The 19,876-nt window shown below is 39.1% G+C and overlaps 1 protein-coding gene across 1 annotated transcript in view; it reads left to right on the top strand.

The window, feature by feature from the left end:
* Positions 1-19,876, top strand: part of col6a1 (collagen, type VI, alpha 1) — a 38,660-nt gene that overhangs the window by 4,769 nt on the left and 14,015 nt on the right. The window contains exons 2-20 of the mRNA XM_002932031.5: positions 4,328-4,457; positions 5,335-5,526; positions 5,814-5,973; positions 6,137-6,259; positions 6,722-6,742; positions 6,906-6,926; positions 7,343-7,387; positions 7,470-7,523; positions 9,230-9,274; positions 9,366-9,392; positions 10,102-10,128; positions 10,667-10,711; positions 11,518-11,571; positions 11,771-11,833; positions 11,962-12,024; positions 13,054-13,107; positions 13,545-13,580; positions 18,094-18,156; positions 18,831-18,893. Coding sequence (XP_002932077.3) covers positions 4,328-4,457; positions 5,335-5,526; positions 5,814-5,973; positions 6,137-6,259; positions 6,722-6,742; positions 6,906-6,926; positions 7,343-7,387; positions 7,470-7,523; positions 9,230-9,274; positions 9,366-9,392; positions 10,102-10,128; positions 10,667-10,711; positions 11,518-11,571; positions 11,771-11,833; positions 11,962-12,024; positions 13,054-13,107; positions 13,545-13,580; positions 18,094-18,156; positions 18,831-18,893 — 1,286 coding nt within the window. The remainder of the gene's footprint in view (positions 1-4,327; positions 4,458-5,334; positions 5,527-5,813; positions 5,974-6,136; positions 6,260-6,721; positions 6,743-6,905; positions 6,927-7,342; positions 7,388-7,469; positions 7,524-9,229; positions 9,275-9,365; positions 9,393-10,101; positions 10,129-10,666; positions 10,712-11,517; positions 11,572-11,770; positions 11,834-11,961; positions 12,025-13,053; positions 13,108-13,544; positions 13,581-18,093; positions 18,157-18,830; positions 18,894-19,876) is intronic.

Below are 19,876 nucleotides of genomic sequence, written 5' to 3'. Positions count from 1 at the left end.
CCTCAAGAAAATCTCTTATCAGGTCCTGGTCTAGGGGAGCAGAAGTTTCTTGCTTGCCATTGGTGTTTAAATGTTTTCTTCCTTGAGAACTGAAATGATCAGTGCAACAGTTGTGCAAATACTGCCATTAGGGAGGGACAGAGGGTGCTGCAGTCATGGGCCCTCAGGCAGAGGAGGTCATCAGGATGTTAAGACACAATTGGCAGGCTGTCAAGAAGACAGGATTTGGGGTGAAACATGGGCATAGTTTTGGCATAATTGGGGTGTGGTGATCAGGAGTGTGACCCTGCATATGAGGGGCTTTTTACTTGTTGGCATGGCCCACTACTCAGTGTGCCGGGTTACCAATGCACCAATAATTGGGGCCCCCTTGGGGAGGGCCCTGCTAATTTAGTATTAATGGACCCCATGATCAATGTTCCCTTTTAGCCCTGTGCTTGTGTGCAGAATAATTAGAAAATGTACACAAAAGGTTTTTTTTGCTCACAGTCACTACCCCCCCCAAATAAAAACATTGCCCTGTATAGCTATAAATAAAGGTCCATAAATACAGTTTACTGTATACACGGTAATATACTATAATACTGTATTTTATACCTAAGAACTGTGTATAATGGGTGTAGAAGATTTTGTGGGTTTATTAAGCTCTGGTTTAAGTCCTGTATGTGAATTTACACTGTTCTTCATGATTATAGTTATTATTATTAGTTTTTCATTATGGATACAAAATAATAACCAGTGTGTGATTTATTTAATGCTAGGCTAACAATGGCACTGTTATATACACCATTATAGACCCAGCATAACCCTTTGAAATCAGTGGGACAAAAGCAGAAATGGTGTAAAGTGATGTACAAAGCTGAGGATGAAGTGGTAGCACTCAATGTACCTTTTTTGACACCAAATGTTTATATTTCAATGAATGTGTGACAGCATTTGTAGCTAAAGGTGGTCTTACAGAGGTCTTATAAATAAAAGCTTCTGATTTGGCCCCTCCAGACCATCTTGACTGTTTATCAGCCCTTTTGACAGTCTGCTGAACTGATATCACTTTGTATGATTCTGTCAGTAGGGCTTATGGGAGCTCTAGTTGTGGGTGTGAGTGCTTGAATGAATGCAAGTGGCTATAATTCCAGCACATGGACAAATGTCTGCTGAGTGTTTGTGGGTGAGCATGTGAATAATCTTTTGGTAGAACCGAATCCCCCCATGGGAGCATGTTTGTGTATTTTCTGTTTCCTTCTTCCATGTGTTGCTGATTTTTATCAATATGTTTATGTTTGCTGGCATCACATATATATGGGGGAAATAAAAATAAAGTCCTCTGAAGGGAATATGTTCTTTAGAGCTTAGATTTAGTGCAATATACCATATATACTCGAGTATAAGCCAATCCAAATATAAGCCGATGTACCTAATTTTACCTAAGAAAACTGGAAAAACGTATTGACTTGAGTATAAGCCTAGGGTGGGAAATGCAGCAGCTACTGCTAAGTTTCAATAGTCAAAATAAATACTAATAAAATTACATTAAATGAGGCGTCAGTGGGGTATATGTTTTTAAATATTTATTTAAAAGAAATACAGTAAACTAACTCAATCAGAAACCAAGCTAAAACACAAAGGGGCAGATTTACTAATCCACGAATCCGATTGGAAAACGTACATTTTGCGACTTTTTCGTATTTTTTGAGATTTTTTCGTCGCCGTTACGACTTTTTTGTAAATTGTCGCGACTTTTTCGTAACCATTACAACTTGCGCGAATTGTCGCAACTTTTTCGTAGCTGTTACGATTTGCTCGTATATTGTCGCGACTTTTTCGTATTGAGCGCTCGTAAACGGCGGGCAAAACTTTCAGACTTTGCATGATTTTGGAAGCCTCCAATGGGACTCAATGGCACTCTGCAGCTCCAACCTGGCCCAAGGAAAGTCTCCCATAGGGCTCAATGGCACTCTGCAGCTCCAACCTGGCCCAAGGAAAGTCACGATACTGAAGCTTGAATGAATCCGAAACTTTCGTACTTGGCACGACGGCTACGAAAAAGTCGCGACAATTTGAGCAAATCGTAATGGCTTTGAAAAAGTCACGAGAATTTACGAAAAAGTCGTAACGGCTACGAAAAAGTTGCGACAATTTACGAAAAAATCGCAAAATACCGATCATTACGAAAAAAACGCATTCGGACGCCTTCGGAGTGTTCGTGGATTAGTAAATGTGCCCCAAAGAGTTAAAATCCTTCAAAACTATATATAGTTTATATAGAATACAAAGTGCAATGTCTAGTGCAGGATGGGACAGGTGAGGATGGTAGATGAAGATGAATTTTGGACAGCCCAGAGCACAGGAGGGTCTGGTTGCGGGTTTCCTAATTTGCACACAAAGGACAGAGGTTGCTAGTCTGGAGGGACCCATGGCAACTGACTTGAGTATAAGCCGAGGGTGACTTTTTCAGCATATTTTGGGTGCTGAAAAACTAGGCTTATACTCGAGTATATACAGTAAATGTTTATGTTGGGAATGTCTGCTTTCAAATTTTTGTTGGATATCTACTCTTTGCTACTCTAAAATTATATCCTGCTGATTTGTTTTCTGCCATGCTGTTGTCTGGCAGATCCACCTCCCAAACACATCGCAGGATTATCTTACTAGCCTTGTGTCGCCCTTTAATCCTTTTGCTGCAAAGTAAACCTTACAGGCATGCCAGTTAAGTACTCTTCTCCTCATAGTTCTGGAAAGTGCATTACTAAGGTAGCTAGATGCTGGTGGGTCACTTAGTGATCAGTTTGTTTAGCCGGTGTGCACTGCACACACATGCATGGAAAGCCAGATTCCATCTACTATGTTGGTTGAAGAAGCAGATTTTATAGGAAGAGGTGGGGAATTTCTCTACTGGATAAGCCAGAGACTTCCCACATGCTTCAGTTCTAGTGTGAGGCATCAGCAGACAGACCAGATGGACTCGGGACAGAAATTTGCAGTCACAAGGTGGGATGTCATAGCACAGGGAGCAATGGTTGGAGAATTTGTCCCTATCAGGCCCAATCAGTATCAGTACTATTAATCAGGGGAGATCAGTAGAGGGAACACCACCCTACATTAGATGGTTATAGTTATAATTATTAGAGCAAGACAGTACCAAATCTGGATTTATAGGGTGGGGCTTAACCAAAATAGAAAATCAGTGGGGTGGGACTTACACAAACATGGCCATGGCCTAAAAGGTTCTGGTTTAAATTTTGAAATATTGGGAAGCATCTATTAGTGGATTAGTCTATAGAATGATCAAAATAGAAAATCCACACAAATGGTATGTAAAAAAATGTTTCATCAAAATATCGTTGGTTATAGGGTATAGAGCAACACTATAGAACTGAGCATTTAACTAAACATAAAGATAATTCAACAGGCGCACTGTGAACATACAAGCCAAGTGTCTGCTCTTCAAGTTAATTACACAAAATATATATTAAAGGAAAACTAAACCTTATTTATACAATAAGGCTAACCTCCCCAATTATATCACCAGTTTTCTCAAAATGGACCCCCAGTCCCCTGTACCTGTACCTGAAATACAGAGTAGTGCAGTGGGGTTGGCATCTACCAATGTCTGGTCTCATCACATCCTGTAAGAGGCTGCACAGCGGCCTATGCAGGGGCCCTACTGTAAAAAAGGGGGTTAGTTCGACTTTAACAGACCAGTACCGTGAGAGATAAAAATCACTTACCTGAAGGCATTTTCTGCAAAGTGCAGAAAATGGACACCATCAACCATTTTTTTGAACAAAGCACATTACCTTCCATTGTTTCTAAATTGTTGCAGGTTTCTTCTCCTAGCCTTCCCCTAACGTGCGCCATTGAGACATGCAGGTTATGGAATGTCAGAGAATGCAGGCTGTGACAGGACCATAGTGCCTTTGCACTTTTTCCCCGGTCATCATAAATGACCCCTATAATATTCACTTAGTCTGTTCATTTCAGTGTTCTGCAATTTCTAATAAACATTCTGTATACATTTTAAACTACCTGTACTGTAGGGCTCCTGTGGCAGTTCATGAATAAGTATTGTCTAAGGCTCAACACTCACGTGTTGCATCATGTATGACTGGCTATAGGATTTGTAGTTCAGTGGTCTTGATAGTTCCTTAGGCTGAACAATCTGCTTCGCTTAATCACTTACCTGGTCATGTGTCTCATCATTGAATTGATACAGCTCTTTCATAGTGACAATAAAGTAACCATAGCACCACTGACTTCTGATGACTCAGGCCTTATTGAATAAGTCTCTGTTGTATTGTGCTAATGCAACACATTTTCCCAATTGCAGACTGCCCTGTGGATGTCTTCTTTGTGTTGGATACATCTGAGAGTGTTGCCCTGAGAGTGAAGCCTTTCAAGACCTTAGTGACACAAGTGAAGGACTTTACCAAGAAATTTATTGATAAACTGACCTCCAGGTACAGATATTCTTCTTGTCCCCACTCACGCTCCGCATGTATTATTTTCCAATATACTCATGTATACTGCTGGAAAAATCCCATATCATTCAATGTTTTCCCTGCATTTTTAATAAACCTGGGTTGGCCATATTCAAAAACAAATTGCTTACATATCATATCAAATTGCATAATATCATATGGTCATTTTGCCCACAGCCATTTTTGTAAAGTTTGTATAATGTAACAATGCTTTAAGACCCCACCAACATCGTATCTTCATGAGTAGGATATAGACTTGTGATTAAAACCCTTATGTACTTTGTTCTGATTGCGGAAATATTTATTTCTACCAATAAATGATTTATATACAAGCTGCATGAATTCCCAGAATTGTTATTTCCAAAGAACTTTTTAAAGGGCAACATTACCAGTTTCTTTTTCATATTTATTTTTTATTGTAGCTATGGTAAAAGTGGCAATGCTTAGACAGATAAAATCCATTTCTAATGATTATCTGTACTGAGTATGGTGGCTCACCGATCCAGACCAATATCCATGTACTATGAATATCAGTTGGTTTGGAGATCAGGGAGTTTTGAAAATGTCATCTGCCAATCCACCATGATGGCCAGTATAGTCCATTAGCGATAAGAAAGTGAAGAGCCTTGGTTGTTCCAATCACTTTTGTGCTTTGCATAAAGAGTCAGAACAATAGTAAACCAACCATACCACGCATAGCCCTCTTGTGCACTCTCCATCTGTTCAGCTTGACAGCAGATCAGTCGGGGAGCATAGGAGATCATTCCATCTGCATGAATTCATTAAGCATATTATTGAGAATTTGTGAATTATGCTTGGTGGATCATGTTTGATCTTATAATATTTCTGGCCACAGGTATTATCGGTGTGACCGTAACCTGGTGTGGAATGCGGGTGCTCTACACTACAGTGACGAGGTGATCATGATCAGCAGCCTGACCCGGGATATGAAGACTTTGAGGGATGACGTAGAGACAGTTGAATACATTGGAAAAGGAACCCACACTGACTGTGCTATTAAAAGGGGCATTGAGGAGGTCCTGATTGGGTTTGTACTGCTTAAAAACCAATGAAGCTTGTGCATGGCTTTCTCATTTTCTTTGTCACATCTTAGCAATTTGAATATATTGAGCTACTTAAATTGAGTTATTTCTTTCCTCGCCATGATATATCATTTACTTTTCTTTGCTTCTTAAGTTTTGGACTCTTTATTGCAGACACAATGCTTGTGTTTTGTATATTTTATCATAACCTTCTTTGCTGTCTCATATGTGATACAGGAGAGAATGGGATTTGGGAAACAACAGAATAACGGAAGATTTCTTTCATTCACAGAGGGTCACACCAAAAAGAGAACAAGTACCTCATTGTCGTGACTGACGGACATCCTCTGGAGGGCTACAAAGAGCCATGTGGTGGTCTAGAAGATGCAGCAAATGAAGCCAAACACTTGGGCATCAAAGTCTTCTCTGTTGCCATTTCACCAAACCATCTGGTACGGCCAAACTGGGGCTTATATTAAATGACAAAACCACAACTTCTGGCTTACTGCATGATGGGAATTATATAAAGGGGAACAGTTAGAATACCTCATGTGACACAACATGGAATTCTTTTGGTGTGACCAGGTCCGAATATAATGTTTTCTCTGCTTTTAGGAGCCAAGGCTCAGTGTAATTGCATCTGATGCAAGCCACAGGAGGAACTTCACAGCTACCAGTGCTGCTGGTCTGACTGATGAGGAAATAGACAATACAATTGATACCATTATTGATATGATTGTAAGTATCAGGCTGTTTATACAATAGCCTATATGAGTTTTGTAGTGGTGCAGAAAATATTAGTAAACTTCAGCTCTTGTTCCATAAAACGTCCATATGAGCTCACAGCATCTTAGAGCTTTTATAGTTGATGGGAGTTAAGGATCAACAATAACTGCTGCATATGACTGAAAATACATGTAAAAAACTACTATACAGTAGCATTTAAAGATACCCTGCGGGTATATATAAGCTGCCAATATGCAATAAGAGGAGTGACTTGCTGCAGTGACACTGGAAATGTAGGAAAAACATATTGTGGGTATATAACATTGTGATTTGCCACTTAAACTTGCATTGGTAAATTAGATTTTTTGTATGACATACTCACCTCCAAGTGGAGCAGCTTTTAAACATGCCCAATGGGACCTTATATAATTTGCAGGTGCTTTCCAGTAATTGGGTATTTTATTTATTTTTCAGAAAGAAAATGCTGAGCAGGGGGTAAGTATTCATTCTCTCATTAGGGCTGTCTTTTTTCAGCATTTATTTCAGTGATTTATTAAATACAGAAATAACCAATAATATCACACAGGGTTCCTGTGCATTAATCAGTTTATCTCAGTTATCTTCTCTTTAGTAACTCCTATTTTGTTTTCTATTTCAGTGCTGTACCTATGAATGCAGGGTGAGTAACTAAAATTGTATTTTCTTTTAGAGTTAATGAGAAATCTTGTGTCTACTCAAACATTACAAAGAAACAATGGAACTAGAAACAATGACCACTTGGACAAAATGTGATTTTGTAAAGATAACTATAATCTAAAGCTGGCCATACTTTGGCACTTTACTCATCAGATACCTAAAGGGTAGGTTTGAAAAGTTGGCAGGTGAGGACCAAAAAGGGCCATTGATCTAGTCCTCGCTCTGTGGGCCTTCATAGTTTCCTATTATGATCCGATCTGTGTGCCCAAATATGGCAAAAATCAGCTTATTTGGTGATCCCAACAAATAAGTGAACCATACCATTAATGGTTAGCTTTAGGTTTTTGCTGTGAATTCTGATAGAATTCCTTATTCACACGACACTGTCTTGTTTCTTAGCCCTCTCGTGGCTCTGCAGGACCAGCAGGACCACCTGGTTATGAGGTGAGTTTGCTTTAAAAATAAATAAATAAGTGATAAACATTGGTGACCAGTAAGTAACCAAATTCTGTACCTTTGAATGCAGGGAGAAGTCGGAAAGCCAGGTCTTCCAGGCGATCGAGGGTTACCAGGCGATCCAGTGAGTACTCAATGAATTAGACTTACAGCAAATATCATATATAGTAATAGATTTGTTCAGGCTGCCATATGTGTTTGTGGACCTTTAATTTAATAAACTGTACTTCAACAACATAACAAAACTGAGTAGGCCAACAAAACCAGTATCAAGTAATCTTCATCACAACACTAAGTACCATTCTGTAATTAATTGCATGACTTGGCTCCACTGTCCATATAATGAAGCAGTGTTGTTACCTTGAGTTATAGATCTAATACAGAGTTCCAGAATTAATTCCACTGTAGAAATGTACTGGACACAGAAAAATTCCATTGGTGGGCTTGCACTGCCCCAGGAAATTTGTAATAGAATAACTCTCAAGCCAGACAGGCAGGGAAGAAATGGTCTTCACTTACTGAAGCAGACATGACCCCCATGTGTGCCACCCTGGATAAACAACCCTGGGGACAGGAAAATAACAAAATATTGATGCCATAAGAAAAAAAGGCAAATTAAAAAATAACTATACTAAGCTCTTCCAGTTGAATACAATGAAGGGTCTGGCATCTCTGCAGGATGCTTTTGACAAAGGTTATGCCAGATGAAAGGTGGGCCCTGGGCAAATGCACCTTTTATAGAATTATTAAAACAGCCCTGGTCACAAAGAGCAGTGAGCATTCTGTACTGATCAATCCCCTAGCATCCCCAACATAGCATGTTATGTATGCAGATTTTTATACAGTCGATAGAGTTCAGAGGCAAGATCTTCCAATTAGGATTAGGGCATTTGAGAAATATGAAAAACAGTGAGTGCAAAGGCCCTTTGGGGAGTTTAAGGGGTGGATCATTAGAATGATCTAGTAGTTGATATAAGCAGGAAGCAAGCCATTTTGGGTAAAAACCATCATTTAAAAAAGTGCATATTGAGCATAAAATCAGGTAAACTGCGGAGGTTTGAAGCATTCTGGAAAAATTGCTGGTCATAACTAGAATGAAGATCAAAATTTAGGAATCAGTCAGACACATGCAGAGATATGCTCAAAGTGCTACTATTATTTGGAAATTACAGGTAAACAGTGAAGTGGCAGAGTGTAACAGCAGGAGAATTGTATCTAGTTAAGCGAGGAAGCTCAAGAATAGCCATATGAATAGACACAATGGAAACAGAGGAAAGCCAGCCAGTTTTGCACACATATATGATTTATATCAGCTTGTAGGCAGGAGAGGGCTGTTTTTTGAAACAGAGGAGGTGTGAAGGGCTGTTTTTGTTCATAAAGTACAACCAAAGTAAATCTGAAGGAAATTGGGACCATATAATTTTTAATGAAAATTCTGAATAGTTAAGACTGGTGTGAGGGGTGCATAGCAAAGAATTAAGATGGAAAAAGGTCTATGAAAGAAGTTTGGTGAATTCCATTACTATTACAGTTGTAAAGGAACTAGGCAGGGACAAGGGTAGTAGAACAAGACCATAGTGACCGTAGTGAACGGTGGCAGTTTTTGTCTTTAAAGTAGTCAGCAAGTTCCTGGGCAATGAATATTACATAGCTGAGGGGTTAGGAAGGACTGACAAACTTTTTACAGGTGTGCTATGGGGGTTATTGTATAAGACAAAGTACAGGTAATTCCCAGAGCACAGGGTGCATTTTTATTAGGGCAAAGTATTTGCACCATGTAAATATATCCTGACTGTGATCTTGACTGTAGGTCTTTTTGTGTCTCTATAGGGTCGACAGGGTGATATTGGACCTGTGGGCTACCAAGGAATGAAAGTAAGTGTCACTGTACCTGATTCTAGGTGATCTTATTGTTTGTTTTTTACTTTGCCAGAACTTTCTGACACTGTTTGTTCTTTTATTTTAGGGTGACCAAGGTACCCGAGGAGAGAAGGTGAGCTCACATATGAATCACCTGTAACCTATGTATAACTTTTTTATATAGCTAACTAGTTATATTTTATAACTTATTAATAGTACTCGTCATAGGGAGACGCATCAGTGTGGATTGAGGACTGCAATTAGAACTATGATTGGGGTTGGATTAGTTGTATAACAGTTGGATTTCTAAAACCTGTCCCTGATGGAGCATAGTAGTGTTCACATTCTCAGAGAGAGAAGGAAGTCAATTTAGATAAAGAATGGGCATGGGATTATACTGGTAGGGGTACAGGATTAAAAAAAAAATTGTTTAGTAAAAGTCAGGATGACAAAATGATTGCATTTCGGTCACAGAAAAGGAAATTTGCAAGAAAATAGACAGGTCAGCCCAGTGTTCCATGTCCATGGGTTTTGGGGTGGAGCAAGTTCAAGGATCAAGGAAGGCAGAAAAGGCCTTCATGTAAGAGTATAAAACATTCCCATATAGTAGAAAATATCAGTGCTTATATGTGAGAGAAACAGGGCAGTTTTAAGTATTTCTTGATTGTTACAGTAACAGCGGTCAGTGTCAGCATCCTAGGGACAGGTCATATAAGGATTAAAGGAAACAAAGTGCAGACTATATTGCAAATGGGGTTTCAGTAACCAATCCAATATTTGTATGTTATAACTGTGAGTAGTAAATGTATTGTTTATCTTCTTACGCTTCTTTTCTCTTACAGGGTGGGAGAGGAGCCAAGGGATCAAAAGTGAGTATTGTCTACAAAACAAACCATCTGACAGAGCTTCTCTTCTGCTACTACAAATCCATCATTACAAATACATTTTTGTCTAGTATATGACTGCATAGCCTTACCAATCTCTAATTTATGTCTCTGTCTGAACTCAGCTGGGATCATTTGGCCCTAACCCTATAAAACCAGTGGCGTTATTATTAATATTGTGCCAAAATATTGCTCAGAGATAGTTCATCATTCACATCAGTCTCTGCCCCAGTGGAGTGTACAATTTATTATTTTGATGTTCCCTAATTGCCTTTTAAATATCCAGACATCCTCTGCTTGCATCATATTTATATATTTATTCCCAAACTAAGCCACTAAACAGAACAGTGAATCCTACCCCAGTCACTCTAAAATGGAGATTATGTCCTCATACATTTTTTTGTAGTTGGTGGCCCCACTCACAATACCCACTCCTCACAACCTAGAACTGTGGCTCTAACAAACTGGATACTCATAATTATAACTTGTATTGTGCCCTTACTGTTATTTTTGTCTTTTACAGGGAGAAAAAGGAAAGAGAGGAATTGATGGAATTGATGGACAGAAGGTTTGTACCAAAATAATATCACACTGGGAATGTTGGTATATTTTGGTTACTGATATAAAAGCAAGTTTAAAGCCTAGTAAGTAGGTGCTACAGTAAGTGGACCTCTGCCTTGGTTTCACATATTTCATTGTAGGCACACATACCTGCTGTGATCTGCATAGTTTATACATAAAAAGAAATTTTAAGCTGCTGCAACTATCATCTTAAGCGACACACAGCTGCACATAGTTACAGGAGGGCAATAAGTAAAAGGAGGGCAAGTTAAAGAAAAAGCATTTTGGCATTTTACTGCCAATAGATTAACCACAATAGTGCCACCTAGAACAATATATTTATTCTGTAGAATCTTTACCATAAGATAGCAGCTGCCATTTTAGCTTGGTCTCAGTAGTTTCCATGCTGCAGCTCTGGCTGGTAGCTCAGATTACACAGCAGGGTTGGGAGAGGGAAAGAAAGATGATAGGAGGGGGAGAGAGGAGCAAACTGAACAGACTTGTGCTGTGCTCTGAAGGATTTTTCTGAGAGCAGGAAGAAAATAAATTCTGTGTTTCTTTTGATAGAGGTGCAGCGTTTCTGTGAGTGCTTATGGCTGTATTTAAATAGATTGTTCTGATAAAGCTTACTTAGCTTTTACCTTTGCTTCTCCTGTAAAGTGTCACTATACTGTATCTATACACATTTATGGAAATATAGCGATGTGTGACTTTTATTTGACAATTATTTTTGTTTTATTGCACAGCACAAGGTACACTAATACTATACACTGATATACACTAATCCTTTGGTTTCCTGATTTATTTTAACAGGGAGAGGATGGATACAATGGTCTTCCTGGGTGCAAAGGATCACCTGGGTTTGATGTAAGTGGCAAACATAAAAATGTGTTTATGAAACAAAATGAGTATTATATTTGACTTGTTCCTTTAAGAAGCTTATAGCATGTGGTTGTATTTGAGCGGATATGCAGAATGCACCCCACCTGTGTATTTTAATTTATACTGTGTATAGTACAAGTTAATTATCTTTGGCTTGTAAATTATTCTTCTCGTACTGCAACAGGGAGCCCCTGGAAGTCCAGGACCTAAAGGTGATCCCGGATCATATGGCCCAAAAGGAGAAAAGGCAAGTCAATTTATTATTAAACTGGGGTTAAATAATTTTTTAGTAGACTTAAGGCATGGTGATCCAAATTACGGAAAGACCCCTTATCTGGAAAAGTCTCAATTCAGTAAAAAGTCTCTTCTCTTCAGGGTGTTCCTGGAACTCCTGGCACTGCTGGAAGATCTGGAAGCACAGGAAACACAGGAGACAAGGTAAAAAAATCACAAAATAGCAGTATAACAAAAACATCTAATATTTTATGATGTTCTCTGTCAAACGGAAAATAAAGGGAGAAGCAAACCTAAAAACCAAAATGGAACAACAAAGTAAATCTGATGCAAACACTGGTATCCAGAGTAGGTCTAACCAGGGCTTCAGTTTGACTCAGTATTGAAGGAATACTTGTCTATTATGTTTTTGGCAGATTGCTTATCTGTTCCACTTCTTTTCTCTATTTGCATCTTCATTGAAATCTAACAACAAACCAATCTTCCCCTTTGTTTAGAACCCTCCAGGCTTTGGATGCTTCTAGTTTTACTCTAGGGCAGGGATACCCAACCTTTTATAACTGCGAGCCACATTCAAAAGGAAAATAGGTTTGGGGAGCAACACGAGCATGGAAAATGTTCCTGGGGGTGCAAATCGGAGCTATAATTGGCTATTTGGTAGCCCCTATGTGGACTGGCAGCCTATAGAAGGCTCTCTCTCCATGTGTGTTCTTGCAGTGCACTTGCCCCTGCAGCTCATCCAAGGGTCAAGAAGCATAGGGCACTGCATTATTCTTCAGCTCTCTATGTGCCTTGGCACAATGCTCAGTCAAGGTGAGGTGGAGCTGTAGAACTTCAGTTTGGCCCACTGTATGGTACTTTGAGATCCAAGTGTGAGCCTGAAAAGCACTATTATCACATAATCTGCACAGTGCTCAGCAGGGTTGTATAATCTGCTATATAGCCAATAAAAGTAACATAAGTCAACTCACAGAACCTAGAGGCTGACTGTTATTAAGTAAAAGAAACAGAAGTTGAATTCAGTATTACATATATGTATAAAAGTTGATGTGATTTTCTGACCTTTCTGTTTTGTAATTAAAGAGTTAAATGCATTTAAGTGTTAAAGTAATGGACCTTGGAGGCAGCTCTCCAAAAGCCATAGTAGGTCAAGATCAATCAGATGTACTTCTTGGCTTTTTCAGCCCATTCTTGTTATGCTGTATGTGACCTTTGACTTGTTTTGTTTTGCAGGGAGATCCAGGTCCTAATGGCTCAGCAGGAGAGAAGGGAGAGTCTGGCGATGAGGTAAGTGACCACATGTATTTTTTACTGTACTGAAATATGTTAAAGGGGAAGTAAATCCATACAAACCTAACCTCTTGTATAATAACACAGATTGCAAGCTACAGTCCTTTATTTGCACTGTAAATGAAGTGAGCAGAAGGTATACACACACCCCCTTCCCACCCCATATGATTACCGTGTTGGAGTGTTGGACTGCCCAGATAAAGTGCATCCATGTAATCTGAATTATGGGAAATCAATAGCTGTAAATATTACAGGCTTGAAAAGACAATTCAGGGGCAGCTTTAGGTGCTCTTCTTTAGCTGAGGGGTTTTAGGGGTACCATGATAGTGGTTTGAGTGGGGCTCCCCCATTAAAATTTTACAGAATGGTCGATCTGAGTTTTCTGCATTCAACCTTTAAAGGGTGTGTAATTGAATTATGTCTTCTCCTCACAGGGTGATGCTGGAGCTGATGGGCCTCCTGGAAAACGGGTGAGAAACTAATGTGTTTGCTTGTTTGATGGGGATTAAAGCCAAATTATTGCATTATGCTAAGGGTAGGAGCATGATATTTAATTACCAACGAAAAGGTAGAGAGAGAGGTAACAGTTGAGTTCTAGAATCCCTTACTGTCTCTGCCATTTTCATGCGTGCCACATATATCTTGGTGGGGACAGATCTCCATAAGACTAAATATTAGGGGCAGCGACCCCTGGATTCTGCAGAGTCACTACTAGAGGGGGGTAAATAATTTCATGCCTTCCCCTAACCAGTGTAAAATAGTATAATATCTTAATAGTAAACTCCTTCCTCCCTATTTGTACTGCTTCTGGGCTCCAGCATAATAAATGTAATTCATTGAGTAAAATAACTGGGAAGTATAGAGCTCAATATTACCCTTTCCTACTTTTAGTATGGCTGTATTCTATCAGGGGTTTTTTAAGAAATCATTTCTTTTGCTTCAGATTTAACCTATGGAATTCTAGAGAGAGGCAATCCTTACTGACTAAGTATGGGGTGCATAATTTGTTCAATGTAACCTTGTATCACCCATACTGAATACATGACTACTTGCCTATTTGGTGATACTACTAATAGAAGGCTTTTCACTGGAAAACAGTACTGTGAAATGTAGAAGCACATGACGGCATAGATCCCAATGTAATTTTTGTGCTTGTATCCAGTAAAGGATTGCAGCTGAAAATGCACTGCTAACTATTTCCATTAACATTGTTCAAATAGTATTCCCTTATCTGAGAGATGCTCAATAAATCCAAGCAACAGTTCTATCATTTTCGTGATAATATAGTCATTGGACAGGCCAGTTTAGCAGAATCTGTGTAGGATGTTTCTTTCCAGAGCAGTCATGGCTCAACCCTCATTTAAATTATTCATCTGGGTCATAATAAAAGAAATGCACTTTGTCAGCAAAACTAAAAGTGCATTTTATAATTTGGGGGCCTAGATGAATTTGGGGGAAAATGAAGAAATTAATAATATTCAGCCAGTGATACCAATGTGGTAGGGAAGCTGCTCATAGTCCAATAAGTGTGCTTTCAGTTTTTGGTGCCACTATTTAGAAGCACAGAAGAGAAGAGTTTAAGTGCTCAAAAGTTCCCTGTCTGGCATCTTTAGAGATATCAGTAAGAGCAGGCCATTGGGGGCCTCAATCAATAATGTAACCAATATCTGCCTGTGTATGGACACCTTGAGTGATGTCATTGTGTTCTACTCTTTTCATGTTGCCCTTGCAGTTACATCTGCTGCTTATCAGGGCCGTACAATGTAAATGGCTTTGCCAGGCATCCCTGCTTTGAGCCCCACAAAGACAGCTCTGCTGCTAAACATTGCTCCCCTTTGTTCTTAAATCTCTGCCAGCTGGAAATTAGGGGGCCCAGAGGGTATTTAAACATCTGAGACTTTATTAATCATTTATCATTAAACATTACATCAATGTGTGCACACTGCTGCATCTCAGGGTGTACAAACCAGCTGCAATCCCATGTGTTGCTCATGCCCTTCAGTTATAAAGCAGTTTATATGTAGAGTTGTGACATGAAATATACTAGATCTAGCGAATTTACACTGAATTTCCTTTGATGTACAAACCAATAAACCTGTTAATTACATCATATGCCATTACATTGATGCTAATGTTGACCACTATAGGCAGGCCTTATGAAGCACAAATGAGATGCCTCAGATGAGCATGACAGAGGAAAGTATGGCTTACAACATAGTGCTTTAACAATATTTCACTTAATATTAAAATATTAAGCAGACCCTGCGGTTGCAGGGCTCAGAAGTGCAGAGGGCCCAGTGAGGCCCTAATTAAGTAGCAATTTCAATGTATTATAGTAGTAATTATAGTAGTAAAACCTGACATACCAATATTTTGGCACCCTAAATTGAATTTGCTGTGGGACCCCGTAACATCTATGTACGCCACTGCTTTAAATAGAAGGTGTCCAGTTAAACCATATATCTCAGGTTTTGGGAAGACCTTTTCTTTTGATTTTACAAATAAGAAGAGAGACAAAAGTAGGTTCAGGTGTGGCCAATCTTATGCAAGGCTATACAGACTATAGTTGTGAATTCAGCTCTGAGATCTGAGACTGACACTTTGACAGATTGCTTCTTCTGGAACCTGGATGGCATTTTTCTTTTAGATGATGAGTTAGGATGTTTAGAAGACACTGAGTTTTCCTTTTTCAAGCAATCCAGTTCCCTAGTAATTTCAGGTCAGGACCTGATGGCCAAGCTGAAACAAAAGAATTCTCTAAGATCTCAAGTGAAGCAGAAAGCTTCCCCTGAGGGGACAGCAAGTGTCTGAAAGGTAAAAGTGTTTATAAGCAGTGTTCATAAACAAAAGGAAAAGATGATACATGTAAAAGGAATGGGATAGAATTCCTTTATGTAATAGCAATGCTGCAAGAGAATGTATCTTCATTTGGTGCATTAGTCCTGGTATCAGATTTTAACCACATAACCTGCTTAAAGACCCCACTTTATCAGTAGCCAAGCAGAAACATGTCAAAAGAGAAAATCCTCTATTTTTAAGTCAGGTTTGATTCCCTTAAAATGCATGATTATGATGAGTATGATATGATTGCATAGCTTATTTTACACACTGAATTCCTTCTCTGCCATTAGCATTTATAATTATGAGAATACATAGTAACATTCCACTATAGTTATGTAGTCATAATGTTAAAGGAACATTGTACTACTGTTGTGAACTTAGAAAAGTTAAACTGGGGAACCCCTATAATGGAGAGGAGCTCAATTTAAAGGTTGTTGCTCAGTAAAGCTGACCAGTTCTACCAGTGTTATAAAGGGGCTTATTAGTATTAACAGACAATCAGGATCCATCACTGTCTGAACTAAGCAAAGCTTACAGTGCATTCCTACTTTGGACATAAGGATCCATGTAGACGCTTAGGGGCAAATTTTTTAACATTCTGATGGTTTTAGAGGTTTTTGGAACCACAACTAAACTCATTTCTACTAAAAATATGAATGTCTAGTCATTTATTAAAAGATCAAAATTGAAAAAGCACAAACGAAAAGAGAAACAGTAAAAAGAGAAAACTGTGGCTTTTTTATTATTGCACAAATGCAAGCATCAGAAAACCCTCTAAAACCATGAAGCAAAGAAAGATCTTCCGGTTGTAAATTAGTAAATGGCCTCCTTAATGATAATAGGACCCTTTTTAAATCAGCTGACTCCCCTTCCTTCTTCCCACTCTCTGGGGCTGATTTGCAATTGGAAACTATTAGTAATTACCTTGAATTAGGCTACTACATAGTAGAAAATGAAAGCAGTTACTTTAATTTTCATATATATATATATATATATATATATATATATATATATGGGGGACATGCTGTCTGTCTGTAAACATAATTTTTGGGGAAAATTAGCTATGGTAGGCAGGTAAGCAAAGGGTATGGAGCATAGAGACAGGGATACCACATCTTCTGTCAGAAAACACAGGTTTATTTGGGGCAGACTCCTCCCAACATAAACATCACAGTTCATCAACAAAGAGTTCATCAAACTTTTTCATGATTTGTCCCCTTTTTTGGGACTCTTACTCTGGAACCTTTTCCTGGGGTTTTTCACCATGATAAAGGTTTTTCACAAAAGACCTGAAGTACCCCAGAGAAAAGCAGACCAACAATGGGAAAACTTGGTTTGGATGGTGCCCTGGCTGGAATTAAACCTAGGACCCTGGTTCTGCAAGACAGCAGTTTTAAAAACTTAGACATAGTACTTCCATATCAATCTCCCAACTGGACAGCCCTGACTTTAACAGCTCCGAGCACAGTCCAGGATTGTTATTGAAAAGTCCCTCATTTCCCTTTGATCTCCTGCACTGAACGCCAAAAAAGATACAATGTTTCTTAAACTTAACTAGGTAAGTAGGATTTTGGCAGAGGGCCCAGAATACTCAACACCTGCACTGAGATACAATTGTAACAATTGTAACTAAACAGGTCTCTTGGGAGAACTGAGACTTGCATCTGAGAGGGCAATTTCACCCAAAAACCCCCAGAAATGTGTTCAAACTTCAATACATAACCTGGCAAATTTTGTAAAATGGGAGGGGTATTTAGGGGGTGTGGTCAAAAACTTACGCTGCGCTACACGCGGCATTTCTCTTTGTCCATCTCTTGTGAGGCGGATGCTATGGGTAATATTAAGATAAGGATTACTATACTATATACAAATAATTGTATAGTATGTCTAGTAGCGACAAAAAAAACCCCCACAAAAACTCAGCGCTAAAGTCTTAAGTGGAAAAACCTTCTTTGAAGAATGTGTGAATCTTGATTGCTGCTTCCTCAAAAAAGCCTCCTTTGAGTAGGCCTCAACATGTGTTCCAGAAGAATGTGATGGAAGCGCATATATAAAAGAAAAAATATATAATTATGTAATACATCTAGTAAAATGTCTAGTAGCGAGCTTACTGATTGGTGATGGCTTTCCTTTATCCTACAGGGTGAACCTGGAGAGCAGGGTCCTCCTGGGGTATCTGGGGCCAGAGGAGCTAGAGGAGAAAAGGTAAAATGTGTTGATGTTTATTATATTGCCTCATCTAAGCCCCAACCCACCATTATCTGCTTTACAATACACCTACCTGCTACTAAACTCAGCTCCATCATGTTCTAAAATTAGAGCCTTAATTGGAAATACAAAACAGTTTAGATACGACCTTGAGTAAGTTAATAGGGGACATAAAGAGCATTTAGTACACGTTTTCAGTCTGGAGCATGCTATAGATCCTCTCTGTCTTACAAATGTGCAGTATGGTCCTCCCCTGAATCACAGAATGATATGGGTAGCCAATTACAACTCTGCCTTTCCACAAGTCTGCCTTTGTTCTGATTGTCTAAATTATACAGTGAAAAGTAGGGTTTTAGTATTAGTATAATAAAGGCACATTTGTTCTATTTATAGAGGTGCATATTGTAATGTCAAATGCTTGTTTCTTATAGGTCCTTTTTAAAGCCCTAACAAATAGCCTGGCAAAGCACATAGCTGTCAGGAGGATAGAGAATGTCAAGTAAAAGAATCTGACCAATTAGCACCAAGCCCAAACTACTATGCTGCAAAATAGGCAGTTTTAGATTTTTCTGCCAGGAGTAGAAAAGTTTACCCAAACAATGTTTTTTATCATGCATTCTGTGGATTGTATTTTTTACTTCTAATACTTTTTTCTTTTTTGGTTTGGGTAGGGTGAGCCTGGGCCACCAGGCGACCAAGGAAGAGATGGGCCAGCTGGTGCTTTTGGTGATCCAGTAAGGAAAATTCAAACATATTGTGATTTCTTTGATACTGACACACCTGTGATCTTTGTAAACTCTTAAATATCCATAACTATCAGTAGCCCTACTGCAACTAACCAGCCTTTAACTCAGCAGCTCTATTTATTGAGAGTACTGTGAGCTTTTGACCAGTATGTCACTGTAAATTCTTAAGACTTAAGATTACCTATATATATAGCGTTGCCACCTGGGTGGTATTTCACCAGCCTATCCATTAAATAGCAGCCAAGCCTGGGGCCAGTATTACACGTTTACCAGCAATGTACTTGTCAGTATATTTACAATACCCCTGATCTACCCCAATTCCTGCTCAATCTTGCCTTCTCTGTCCTGATATCCACAGAATTTGCCCCACCATCTACTCATTGGATGTCATCACTAAACCCCTTTACATCATTGATCCACTCATTTAAGTCACTGTTATTCCCCTCTTATGTCATTAGCCTGCCCCCACATTAGGGTTGTCACTTGTCTGGGATCTGACCTGGACAGCCCGGTTAAGTGCCTGCCCAGGTTTCCAAATTAGGAAGTCTGGACAACCCTTGAATGACACGGCAGTTAGCCAATCTCCGAATGCCACATAATAGTCCTTCCCCCTGAAGCAACAGTCTTACCCCAACTTTATCTGCTTTGTGACTTCTTTGCCCCACCCCTGCCAAGAGTTACGGGAAAGAGAAAGGTGGCAACCCTAACCCACATGTCTCAGCTGGTAGTCTAAGATTCAAAAGGTGGCAAGCCTTCCAATGAAAGACCCACTACAGTCACAGACTCAAATAATTATGTAAAATAGTTTATAAAAGTAAAATTTTGTGCTAGCTCCATAGTGTTAGCCAGGTGGAGAGCATGAGTACCTGGTTGAATGTTAAAGGGGTTAGCCATATAACCCAAACATAAGACACTGTGGGCCCGATTCACTAAAGTCTGAAATAAGGAGTGCTATTTATAGCATGCGTTAA

Source organism: Xenopus tropicalis, chromosome 9 (assembly GCF_000004195.4).
Source record: "Xenopus tropicalis strain Nigerian chromosome 9, UCB_Xtro_10.0, whole genome shotgun sequence".
Taxonomy (NCBI): domain Eukaryota; kingdom Metazoa; phylum Chordata; class Amphibia; order Anura; family Pipidae; genus Xenopus; species Xenopus tropicalis.
Note: the sequence above shows the minus strand (reverse complement) of the source record. Positions and strands in the feature narration are given on the sequence as shown.